Source organism: Fistularia commersonii, chromosome 29, assembly GCF_037954325.1.
Source record: "Fistularia commersonii isolate RoL2024-O1a breed Wild chromosome 29, RoL_Fcom_v1.0, whole genome shotgun sequence".
Lineage (NCBI taxonomy): Eukaryota > Metazoa > Chordata > Actinopteri > Syngnathiformes > Fistulariidae > Fistularia > Fistularia commersonii.
Window position 1 is genome coordinate 7,827,073 of NC_141312.1, and position 13,319 is coordinate 7,840,391.

The 13,319-nt window shown below is 39.4% G+C and overlaps 1 protein-coding gene across 1 annotated transcript in view; it reads right to left on the reverse strand.

Moving 5' to 3' along the window:
* Window positions 1–13,319, reverse strand: part of LOC147216894 (rho GTPase-activating protein 26-like) — an 80,866-nt gene that overhangs the window by 21,692 nt on the left and 45,855 nt on the right. Inside the window, exons 8-16 of the mRNA XM_086176755.1 lie at window positions 13,091–13,220; window positions 12,608–12,708; window positions 11,370–11,464; window positions 8,730–8,808; window positions 8,400–8,436; window positions 8,220–8,285; window positions 7,692–7,766; window positions 7,163–7,247; window positions 6,144–6,202 (exon numbers count right to left, since the gene is read on the reverse strand). Of these exons, the coding sequence (XP_086032881.1) occupies window positions 6,144–6,202; window positions 7,163–7,247; window positions 7,692–7,766; window positions 8,220–8,285; window positions 8,400–8,436; window positions 8,730–8,808; window positions 11,370–11,464; window positions 12,608–12,708; window positions 13,091–13,220 (727 nt within the window). The remainder of the gene's footprint in view (window positions 1–6,143; window positions 6,203–7,162; window positions 7,248–7,691; window positions 7,767–8,219; window positions 8,286–8,399; window positions 8,437–8,729; window positions 8,809–11,369; window positions 11,465–12,607; window positions 12,709–13,090; window positions 13,221–13,319) is intronic.

Sequence of the window (13,319 nt, forward strand, 5' to 3'; positions counted from 1 at the left end):
AGAAGGTCAAAATCATCTCATGTCAATCATCTCAGGTTGATGTGGATATTGTAAAGGACAACAAATACCAGGGTGTCCACATTGATAGCAAACTGACCTGGACGAACAACTCTAATACAGTCTACAAGGAAGGGCCAGAGTTGCTACTACTTCCTGAGGCAGCTGAGGTTCTTGAGCATCTGCCGGAAAATGCTGGGAATGTTTTATGAGTCTGCTGTGGCCAACACTATCTTTTACGCTGTTGCATGCTGAGGCAGCAGCCTGAGGGTGGCTGACACCGACAGACTTAATAAATGAATCCGTAAGGCCAGCAAGGTTATGGTTTCGGAGCTGGACATTTTTCAAGATGAGGGCAATTGGTAACACCACCTCTCGCCCACTCCGTAACATGCTGACCAATTGTTAGAGCTCATTCAGCAGCAGACTGACTCCACTGAGGCGCTACCGTCGATCGCACTGTATAACTTGGTTCGGTTAGAACACCACACAATTTCACCTCTTCTCATCTCACTAGTCCATCTAGTTCTATCTTGAACCTTGACACCACTTATATTTTATTGTCTTTATATATCCGTTCCCACTAATCTCTTCCTATTTATTGATTTTACTTCTTTCTGTACGGAGCATCTGAGACCGCTCAATTTCGACCGGGATCAATAGAGTATGTATGATTCTGAGTCTGATCTGTGAACCTACCAAAATTATTATTTGCGCATAAAGGCAATCATCTGTTTCAGCAGTTTTTGTTTTGTCCGTTTCTATTAATGACACATTATGCCGAGGTCAACAATGTTCTCACTGAGATCCTGATATTCACTTCAGATGATTGACGTCTTGGACATGGGAGGACCCTGAGTAGCAATTAGAATCAGCAGTTAGTTTGATTCATGCATTTAAAATTTTGGGGGAATTCGTCCGCAGCTGGACCTTTGTTATATAATCAAGAACAAGCCTCGTGCCTCTTTTTAGACAGGAAGGAGGGAACGTTACTTATCATTTTCATTTGTTGTTTCGGAATGGGGTAGAGCAGTAAAAACAAAGAACAACATTGGATTTTTTTTTTTAGTACAGAAAAATATAGACTTCTTCAAATGATGTCTATTTTTACGACCATGGAGGTCGAGCTGCCAACACCCTGGTTTGGACCATTTCGCATTACGGCAGGTTCAAGGTGAAGCTGGCATCCCATTTAAAAACCATGAAAAGTAAATAGTTTGTGCATTATTAAATATTCATCGCGGATGCTTTAGGAAATGAAATGGGGAAATCGCTACATTTGAATATACGCTTTTTGTAGTGAGGCATTGAGGCCCCTGATCTTTTACACCTTCTTCCTCTTTTTGCTCTCAGCTGCGAATCAACTTCCTCAATCTAACCCTGTTCTCTGTATCCTCTTCTCTCATACCAACTGACTTCTTGTCTGCTTTCACTCCACCCATAACCCTCTTCTTCAGTGCTCCACTTCAAACTTTAGCAACCTTTGACAATTTCTGTCACTATCCCTCCTCTGTTTATGTCCAAACCATCTCAGCCTAGCCTCTCTGACCTTCTCTCCGAAACATCTAACATGTGCTCTGAGAGACTTGTTCTAGATCCTATCCGTTGCTCGTAACTTCCAAGGAGAACCTCAACATCTTCATCTCCGCTTCTTAAAGCTCTGCTTCCTGTCTTTTCTTCATAACACTGTCATAACACTGTCTTGACCACCAGGGTTGCTCAATAGGTCAATCGCGATCTACCAGTAATACCGGTAGATCTTCGCGGAAGCCGCGACCAAAGCATCGTTTCGGGTGAATTACGTCATCTTAATAAGGCTGGTCGTCAGCAGCGACTGTCCGGACTACGATTAAAATCAGTGCAAGTCATCAGAGTGACCTTGGGTCATGACAAAAAATGTATATATTTATTTTGTGTTGTGCAATATTGGCTCATGCGGTTATGCAAGGTACAGGAATATACATTGTAAGTTTAAAGAATGTTTTGCATTTTTGTTGATCCTTTTGACTTTTTATAAGTAGCGAAAAAAGTGTGAGCATACCTGTTGTACATCTTTCCTTTCATTCTGGCTGATTCTCTTTTATCGCACATCACTTTTCTACACTAATTTCAACATGCTTGAACATGTTCTTTTCTTTTCTCTCCATTACTCTGGACTGTTAACCCAAACTACTTCAAATCCTCCACCTTCTTGATCTCCACTCCCTGTAGCCTCACTGTCCTACTTGGGTCTCATTCACACACACACATTCTGTCTTGCTGCAGCTAACCTTCATACCTCCAAACGCCTTAATTTAAATTTAATTTCGGATCTTCTGATTCTTTTTTTTGAATTAAATACAAAAAGAAAGAGGAGACGACATCATTACACATATGTATAAATAGACCGTATATCTTAATAACAATTTCTCACGCAGAGGGGATGAAATTGTGGCTCGAATCGAAGGTCCTTGGAACAAAATAATGAACAAAATAAATAGATTAATGAATAAAAATGTCAATATAATCAGGGGAATTACATGCAGTGCAAGCGCACACATATAGTATGTCTGTGTGTGTGTGTGTGTGTGTGTGTGTGTGTGTGTGTGTGTGTGTGTGTGTGTGTGAATGAGAGGACCTGACCCTTAAATCCTTATGTAATTGCATCAATCGTGTATATAACTTATCCTGCGTTTAACCAATCCCGCTTGACATTGGGCAGGAGGGCAAAGACTGTGAGTGTATATTTAAAAATGACATCATTCTGTGTCGATTTGAGTAAATCTTATTATATACTTACTTACTAACAACACAGTATGTGTAACAACTCAGTTATTACATGGTCTTGGTGAGTAATTTTGCACATTCCCGAGAAAACAACACTTCTCCGAATGGCGGAAGCGGCTTTCTTTGAAACACCCTCATTCGATCGATAGTTGTCGTTAACTCAATTTTTTTTTTTCTCAAATAATGTTATAGAATTGCTATATCACCGTTATTACACTGTTATAACCCCATTAATACACTGATTATCGCAGCCACTGCGCACAAAAGTGAATAATCCCCAGTCAAGCGGGCGTCTCGTGTCCCGCCCACTCGATGTTTCCACACCGCTCCTTTCCCTCATCTCCTTTACGCCCACTCCCTCGGCATGCTTTTACAAGCCAGGTATTCAAAATAACGGTATCGAGGTGGAGCGGAGAGAGGCAGAAAAGTTTAAACTAGGCGAGTAGCGAGACTGCAAGATGGGGCGACGGTACTAAAAAAAAAAAGGAGTTCAAATGAGGACTCGTCTTTGGAAACGCACGACTGCCTCTGCATAGCTCTGCGTCGGAGCAAATAAAAAAATCAGAATAACACACTCTTAAACATAACTATTCAGATTTTGGGCACGCTGAATGTTTGTGAACTAAAAAAGAGATACATGTGTCACAATGTTTACGCTGTTATAAACCAGATATAAACTCCTAATCCTTGCAAAAACACTACTTGTGATTTTCTCACCATTTGGCTTTTGCTACGGAGCCCCGGTAGCGCTGCCAGAGGCACACAGTCACTTCCTGGAGTTCCTCCCCAACCGGCGGTTTATTAAACGCTCGGCTTCCAGCGAGCAAAAAGAAAAACGTCCCAGCAAGCCCGTCGAGACCAAACTCTACGCGCGGAGGAAGCGATAGCGGCTTGGATTTGGAACCAGGACGTGAAAAGGCTCTGCAGAATCTCTGGATTAAAGAGCAGAGTGCAGTTTGTCGGGCAGGTGACGTGTTATTTCCGAGGAAAATAAAAATCCATCCATCCCATCTGCACACATACACTGAACTCATGCAACCCAGCCCGTAAAAATAGAAGAAAAAAAAACGTTTTTCTGGAAAAGGCGTAAAAATTTATAGTTAGCGCTTGGCTAATCCCTTGCTATGACATGCATTCACAAGCACACCGATTTGGCCATCAGGAGCGACTTTGGGAACGGTAAGTCCGAGGAACCTCCGACCTATCAATATGAGGAGCTTAGTCGAGGCAGAAAGCCGCCCGGTGTCTGCGCCATATATGTAAAAATCCGACTCGTAAGTGGATTAAATATCCACTCAAATTCTAGACATGAGCGCAGAAAATCATTAGCCGAACTAATTCATTACATAAAAAAAAAAAAAAGATCAACTAGAGGGCCACTCTCGGCCCATTCCACATTAAACTTAATGAGAAATTAATAAAAATCCCTGCGTATTTCAGTTTATTCTGACACGTCTGGCTGCGGATTCTACGTCAGAAATCCTAGCAGAAACAAAAGGAGGCACGGCGCAATTATTAGCACGGATGCGAGGGATAAAATATTGAGATGTGTATTCCAGTGATGGGAAAAAAGGCGTTAAGTCGATAAAATTAGGTTAAAACGGAGGTTGATTGACCATATATGAGTGTGTTCTGTGTGGGGTTTGTGTTCTCCACATGTCTGCATGGGTTTCCTCAGGATTCCTCCAACAGTCCAAGAACACGCATATATGACATGTGTGAATGACAAATTGAATGATTGGTTATCTATATCAGCGGTCCCAAATCCCTGGGCCAAAGGTCGTGGGTCATTTGGTACCGGGTTGCACAGAAAGAATAATTTTATTTTTTATCCGAGCCTGAACAATGTTTTATTTTGCAAAATGACTGAATCTCTTTTCGCTCTTGATCAATGTCAAGATGCTTTTTTCGGTCACGTGATACATTAACGCTGTTATTAAACCCACAAGCTAGCAAAATGAGTAAAAAACTGATGTCTTTGGAAAGTTTCTTTGCAAAGTGGAAAAGGCCCAGTGAGGAGACAGAAGGAGTGTATGACCACTGAGAAAAAGAAAGCTACTTTTAATAGACAATACCAGGAGACCTACTTAAAATATGCGTTTATCGCGACAGGTGATTCCCACGCCTGCTCTGCGTAACATGAAGGAATATTCATGGAATATTTAGGAATACTGGGATATTAATGTATTAATATTAATCTGTATTTATCCGCCACACCTTAAAGGTTGGTCCATGAATATATTGCCTGACATTAAACCGGTCCGTGATGTAAAAAAGGTTGGCGACCGCTGATCTATATGACATCTGAATGACAGAGTGAATGGTGGTTTGCTTCTATATGAGATATGAATGAGACAGTGACTGGTCATCGATCTCTATATTAGGTTTGAATGACAGAGTGATTATTGTACGTCTCTAAAAGTAATGTGGATAGGAGAGTGAATGGTTTTACACAAGTATATGAGGTTTGAAAGACAGATTGAATGATTGGTTGTCTATATCAGTGGTCCCCAACCCCCAGATCAATTGGTATTTACTCTAATTAGAATTATATCATAATTAAAATAGAATTCAAATAAATTAAAATAATTATAATTATTATAATAATATATATTTCCTTTGGATTTATTATCTGAGTCTGAACAATCCTAATTTTGAAAAATCTTTTATTTTGCAAAATGACAGGTATCTCCCGGTTACGTATCGGCCACCCGAAAATGCTAGCAAAATGAGTAAAAAAACAGACATTTGACGGAAAGTTTCTTTTCAAAGGGGAAAAGGTGGATTCACACAGTGGATTCACACTTATTATTATAGTTGCAATTAAACAATCTACAATCTCAATAAAAAGGTTGGGTCCTACTGGTCTATATGACATGTAAATGATAAGTGAATAGTTGTTTTTTTCTGTATGAGGTTTAAATAACAGAGTGAATACATGTAGTTGCAGGTCCCTATAGTTGGTTGTCTCAATAACACATGAATGAATAAGTGAATGCTTGTATGTCTCTTACTATCCAATGATAGTGCCAGATAAACGGCATATACAATGAATAAATCAATGAATGAATGAGTGCAAAATGCACATCAAGAATGGACGAGATCTCCATCAGACGTCTCTGAAACTTCGGTCAATTAAAAATCCACGCTTATTTGTATCCGTCCCCATGACAACCAGATTGGGATTTAACGGATTCCTCCTCGCTGCACATTCCACAGCTGTTCCCGCTAAATTCTGATTTTTTTTCCTGTAAATCACCCGGGACCAGTGTTCCGCATGGAGTGTATTCGTTGCCCGACGAGGATTCGTAGCGGGCATGAAAAAATAAAGACAAAAATACATAAAAAAATTGTGAATCAATAAATAAATAAATACTCACTCGCCGCCTTGATGAAGCTCCTCTGGTACTGGTACGTCATGAGAGGTGCGGGAAGCACTCTGAAAAAAAAGGTAGTGAGGGTGATTTAAAAAAAAAAAAAAAAAAAAAAAAAAAGAAGGAAAAAAATCAATAAATATAAAAAGACCGCTGTGGTGTCATCGGTCTTTGTCGCTCGAGTCGGCGAGCACAGCAGGACATCGGTTTATCGACGTGTCCTATCGGTTCTCAATGAGGCTTGAAGAAAGGACTTGACATATTAAAGCTCTGTGTGTCCGTGTGTGTGTGCGTGCACGGACGTGCTTGTGTGTGTGTGTGTGTACATATTTGAGGGAAAAGGGAATATATAAACATGCTAGCTCTGTAGCCTATTTCTATATCTTTTGTAATTCGAGACGGACGTGCGGGGAAGTTGTCGAGCATCGGACACGTCGCAGTGATAAAAATGTAATAACAACATTATAAACACGGACATGCACTACAGAAAAGTCAAATAACCGCTCCGTCATTTTTTTGTATTTATTCGTATATATTTCATCTAAAAAGATTGAAAAGACAGCCAATGCCCATCATATAGCGGTTCACCTCGCGCTTAAACATCTGCAATAAGAAAAAAGTCCACGATAAAAACACAAAAAATATATAATATATAAATAGTATCCTCACCGTTCCACCTGGTTCCTCTCATTCACACACATATAATCCACTACTCTTTCCCATAAATTTATTGTATGGCTTTATCCCTCTATATTTGCCGCAATTCTGCACATCCCCCTTATTTAATTTGCATTTTTCAAAAAAATAAATAAATGTAAAATAAAAACAAGATTAAAACTGGATTTTAATTTGCAATGTTTCATTATATATAAATATATTGTGTATTTTTTGGGAGGGGTAATGTTAGTTTGTTTTGTTTTTCATATTTCACAGATTTTTTTTGTTATTCCCATGGTGGTATATGCGTTTTTTTTTATATATATATTTATTATTTCAGGCTCTGACTGGTAAATCGGCACACAAACCTGAGGTAGTGCTTGATGGCGCTGGTGATTGTCTTAATCTCCCACTCCGGGTTGTCCAGCTCCACATCAGCACATGTTTTAGGGTCTGTAAAGGTGGAAAAAGAAAACGGGGGCGGGGGTTCTTATAAAAGTTTTGTTTTTTGTCACACTCAGGTGCAGAACTGAACACTTCAGATGCTATTTTGTTCCCACAGCCATCAGACTGTATAACAGCATAGACGATACACAACTCTGACCGGCCAGAGGTGAATCTGCTCTACCACTACCTTATCATCCACACGCGTCATGTCCTCATTCTGTTATTTATTTTTATCCTCTTTGTTGTCTTCGTCAATTGTCTCTTTTATTTATATTCATATTCAAATGTATTGTTATTGTTGCCCTGCTGTGACAAAAGTCCCCTATGGGGATCTTATGTTATCTTAGTTGACTGTCAGCTCTTTCAGATGCCTCTGAGGGGTTAAAACCAAAAACCTCCTAATTCTAACAGCCAGTCATATGCTCAGAATTGTGTATTCAGTGTGTTTACCCATAGCGAGGTTCAAGAGTTTCTGCACTCTTGAGCTGACGCCGACGATTCTGTACAAGCCCTGCTCGCCGATGCCTGGAGGGAAAACATGACATCTGTAACTGACACTTAAATAACTGTAACGGAAGCTAAATTACAAATAGATTTTATACATTAAAACAACAGTCGTTCCACCACGCTAAATCGTACAATTTATATATGACCACCTCAACCGAAGTAGAGGTCAAACTTATTTGCAGAATGTCCGGGATAACGTGGAATAACACCCCGGATTGTACCATTATGTTAAGATGCGGATGACGAAGCCGAGAAAAACCTAACTGCTGTGATTATGTTCCATCTAAATGGAAATTTGTCAGGTTCGCTGACGGGGGAATTTCCGAGACGTGAAAAATACAATCTTTTCTTTCACCAGGCGCGGACCTGTGTCATTATTACCCACAGGTGCTGTGTTAATACACAGTAATAACGCACAGCAATGTACCGCTATGTGTGAAAGATAAAATAAAATCAGAATTAATACCCCACCTCGTGTCTCCACTGCGTAGATGAATTTCTTCATGACGTTGAACCCGATCACGTCGAGCTGGGCCACTGGTGGAGAAAGAGACTTGAATAGTGACGCGAGCAAAAGCTGACAGAATTGTAATTGCGGTAATAACCGTGTAACGTCACATCTCGGTCAATAAACCCAGACTATTTACTCACAGCCTTCCGCTTGGTTGTCTTTATTTAGATTGTACACCTGCGAAAAATAGAAGGAATGTGGGATACAAAGTTACATGTAATATATATGTATTCTATGTTATTACATGATTCATTCTTGTATGTTTGTATATATAAAAAAAATAAAAGCATACAATAATGAAAAGGTAGGAGGGAGTGAATAAAGTATTCTGATTATGTGTATAAGCATTAGAGAATGATGCATTCAAGGAAATGGCAAAGGAATTGTTTAAGCGTAGTGGCTATAAGTCAATACCTAGCAACTATGGGACTTTAAGTTTTCTCTCTACCCGGTAACCATGGGATACCTACCGGTTCTCTCCCGTCCATCGCCTCCATCCACAGCCTGCGGTCCTCCTCGGACAGAGCCTGCATGGTGATCATTCCAGGCCTTCAGGAAACATGAAAAAGTAAAAAATAGAAAATAAAAATGAAGAGGAAATTAAGAAAAAGACAGAAATGTCTCATCGGAGATCAAAGTTTGCGCCATTTAATTACACGTCTGTACACAAAGCTTTATAACAATCTAAGAGCCAGTGCTGAGCATAAAACGTGGCACTTAATAACAAAGTTCTATGACATATTTTTTGTTGCTATATTATCATTATTGCCTCTTTCTTTTTGTAGCTGTTAATGGCATTTGATTGAAAATGTTTCTTTTTTCTCTATTTGTCAAAATGTTATAGTGAAAACCAGACTATATATCACAATTTTTCTTTTTCATTTCCTTTTAATAAAATATATGGAAAGAAAAAAAAAAAGCCAGCACTCCATTTAGAGTAGCATTATCAACATACTGAGCTGAGTAAATTATCAGAGGGAAGTTAAATACTTAAATAAACAAAACCCACACAAAAAACATTAGCTTCCACCATTAGTACCTTTTGTTTTGCGCGCTTGTTCCATTTTCATTAATTCTCCTTTCCTTTTTGACTGATCATTTTGAACTTATGTATTATATATTAGAATGTATACATGCACGCATTTCTGTCCATATGTATGTATGTATGCATGCACATATGTATGTATATATGTAAGTATCGATGTATGCATGCATCAACACATGTATATAAACATGTACCGTATTTTCACGTCCATAAAGGCCACCGCACTAAAAGGCACAGTCCCTGTTATGTAAGCCATAACTGTATTTAACACACACGTAAGGCGCACCTGATTATAGGGCGCGGGTTTTATATACATATATTTATATTTATTTTTATATACAATCCACGCCCACACTTCCCCCTTTAACGTTCTCATGGTGTCCTCTACTGCGTCTGCCTTACAACAACAACACACAAACAAGCATACAAGTTTGCGTATTTAAAAATAGAGCAGGAGCTAAACTGAGTTTGGTATTCACATTTTTTTACCGGGAATCATCATCAATCAAACCCATCGAAGTCCTCATCGTGTGTTTCTGATTTGAACAGCTGCGCTAAATCTCCATCAAACATGCCAGGTTCACTTTCTTCAATGTCGGAGTCACTTTCCGAGCCGTGCGACTCCTCGGAAATGATACCGGCTTTTGCGAAAGCTCGAACAACAGTGCCGGCAGACACGTTAGCCCGAGTTTCTACGATCCATTCGCAAATTGTGGCGTAACTCGCCCGGCGCTGCCTTCCGCTCTTAGTGACACTACGGTTTCCAAGAAAACTTTTCGTACCCAGTTGCGCTTATCGCTACCGTGCTGGTCCCCTTCTTCTCCACAGTGTGACTTACCGGGATGTCGAAAGTGAGCGGCACCTCGTGCATGTTGGTGATGTGGTGGGCTTGATGTGTTTGTCGGCGATGTTTTCAAGGTTGTTAAAACAAAGATGTTCTGCAGAACGCACACACTTCCCCCTATAACGTTCTCATGGTGTTCTCTACTATGCACACAGGACGCACTGCACTATAGGGCGCGCCGCGCATTTTAAAGAACATCTAATAGCTTTATGTGCGCCTTATAGTCGTGAAAATACAGTATGTATATGTGCACGCACACGAATGTATATGCAAAAAATCCCCACATACACTCCAAACTTCATGAAATCAATTGACCTCTATCCAACAACTGCTTAAGGGTTGGGTGAAACTCAAAAAACAACACGTACAAAAGTAAAAGACCTTGCTGAACAAATGCTGTCTGTGCTCAAAGAAAGACCTGAAGAAAGTTCAGGCTATTATATAAGAGACAGGGATATTTCAAAACATTTAATACTGTTTTTTGTTTTTTTTCTTCCATGGCGAAACAAAACAAAAGACCAAGAATCAAGCGTCACCAATCTCCTGTGAGATGCGTGACCTAGATATTGCCAGTCTTTAACAAATATACAATTCATAGTACAATCACAAAGCAAGTACACCCCCTCAAACACACACACACACACACATGCACACACACTCAGATTCATTAGTCATCACAATTAAAATCTCCTCTTCGTCTCCAATCAGCCTAGGTTAGTCATGTTTGAAAAAAAAAAAAAACATTCAGTCAAATGTGACGGAAAGAATAAAAAAATAAAATATAAATAAATAAAATAAAAAATAAAAAAATGAAAAAATAGAAGTATAAGTACGTCATTGCAGGGAGTTGAAGTGTTCCCTTTAATTAAATGTACTGCGAATAAACATTTAGGGCCCGGGGTTATCTAAGTAACTGTGGGAGTACACAGAATCAGGGGGGAGGTTTCTCATGGAAGGTTAACTGAGGATCAGTATCGGAGGAGGAGGGAGAAAGGGGAGGAGCGTGGCGAAGGGACCCGGGCTCACAGGGCCAAACGCCCGGCGGCGTTGCGTCATCACGTAAAAATCAGCCAAGCAGCGCCTCCGTGTGTCGACAAGGAGTAATAACATCGGCGAGGCGCTTAAGTGCCTAAATTGGAAAAATCATCCTCGTCCGGCCGGAGTTCTCTCATTTCCCTAAGTTTTCCTTCGGCTCTCTTGCGAGCCGACCGCCACCCTCACCTGTCCACGGCCTCCACGTCGAAACAAAAGCGCTTCTCTATTGAGTCGGTCTTTCTCCTGGTGCAGGACTTGAGGATGAAGCTCTCCTCCTCTCCCTGGCAAAAAAGGAGCAGGAGAAACAAGTGAATTATTATAATTATGACCATTATCATTATCATTATTAGTACAATTATCATTATTTTAATATAACATTTTTCCTTCCACAATTCCATCATAAAAGTTTCAGGTTGATCTGACCTGACTGTTCAAGATTCATATTAAAAATTAAAAATTATTTGTAAATTATTATTATATTAAAAATCAATAAAATGTAATTAAATTAAACTTAACTCATTCTGGCAGTCTACTTATCTATTTGTGTCTCTGAATTACCTTGGCAGTATTTCTTTTTCGTGAATTAGTCTGATTTCAGTTACAGGTTTAAGATACAGTTAGTAAGATACTCCTCTACCGTCTCTCAACCTCCATATTTGAATAGGTTTCTTCTTATCTTGCAACATGAAGTAATGAAAATAGATTCAACTTTTTTTTTTTCATGGGTTGATATATTCACATTTTAAAGTTAACTCAAACTCAGTCCACTGAGACCATCTTCTTTAAGTTTTTCAAACACCATGTTTTCCAGTGACACCGTTGGCATTGGGTGGGCGGGTCTAATTGTGGGAATCTTCTTAAAAAGGAACAAATCAACTACAAAATAACTCAAAAAAAAAAGAAAAAAAATCAAATCAAGAGTGATACAAGAGTAAATGAGCAGGACAACATGAAAGAAGCACAGGTACAGGATTATCATCATTATTAATGTGGCTAGCAAAAACAAAAATAACAACAATAACACTAATGCTAATACTAATACTTACAATAATAATAATAATAACAATAATAATAATAATAACATGTTTTTCTTGTATTTTGAAAAAAGGTTAAAAATGTCTGCACACCAAGAGGGCTCCAATAGATCATTTTTTTCAGCATTATTTCATGCTTCAGATCAAGCATCTGAAGAAGAGCCAATGTGGCTTGAAACCATATGCTGAAATAATTCTGATTTTTTTTTTTTTTTTTTTTTTTTTTTGCATTGGAGCCCTCTAGGTGTGCAGACTTTTTTAACCTTTTGAAAACAGGTTTTTGTTTTTTCTGGTCCACCACCCATCCCTAACTAGGCAGCAGATGTGCATGTTTTTCTTTTTTCTCAGGATTTCTTGTTTTTTAAAACAGCAACAACGAGAGATACTCACCGTTTTTCCCCCCGATTTGGGGTCAAACAGAACCATGGTGACCCTTTTCGGCTCCCGATGGTACGTGCAGTAGTATTTCACCCACGTAGAAACAAATGAGCCTGAGAGTGGGGAAACAAAAATAAATAAAAATAAAATTTCTTTTTTTTTTTTTTAATAAAAATGGATCCAATCACAGTACGCAACAGAGATTAAGGAAAAAAAAAATAGACCAGCGGGGGACGGAGAACAAAAACACTAAGTCAGCCCTAGTTTAGCTCTAAATATGTTGCCATGGCAGCCACACGTGGTCAGAGCTGCTGTCACGTCTCTTAACGGATTAGGCTTGACTTTGTCAGGTTCATATGGTTTGTTTGTGCTGCTGCTATGAAGGCGTCTGTGTGTGTGTGTGTGTGACTTTGCCAGGTTATGGCTACTTGGTAGCATGTAACACATGCATCTACACACACATATGCACGTGCACGTGGAGGCAGGAATACATACGTTTCTCCTGTACAAACAGGTATCCCTCCATGGTGTGCTGGCTGACGCTCTTGTGCTCGTGCGGATTCTCCTTCATCTTCCTCATCAGGCTTTCCACCTCAGACCGCGTGCTCTCGAACCGATTCCTCGTCTGTCAGGGAACACACCATTTAAACTCCAGAAAACTGTAGTTGCGTAGTTGGGGTATTTAAGATAATCTATTTATGAATGGATTATTTTTCAAGATGAC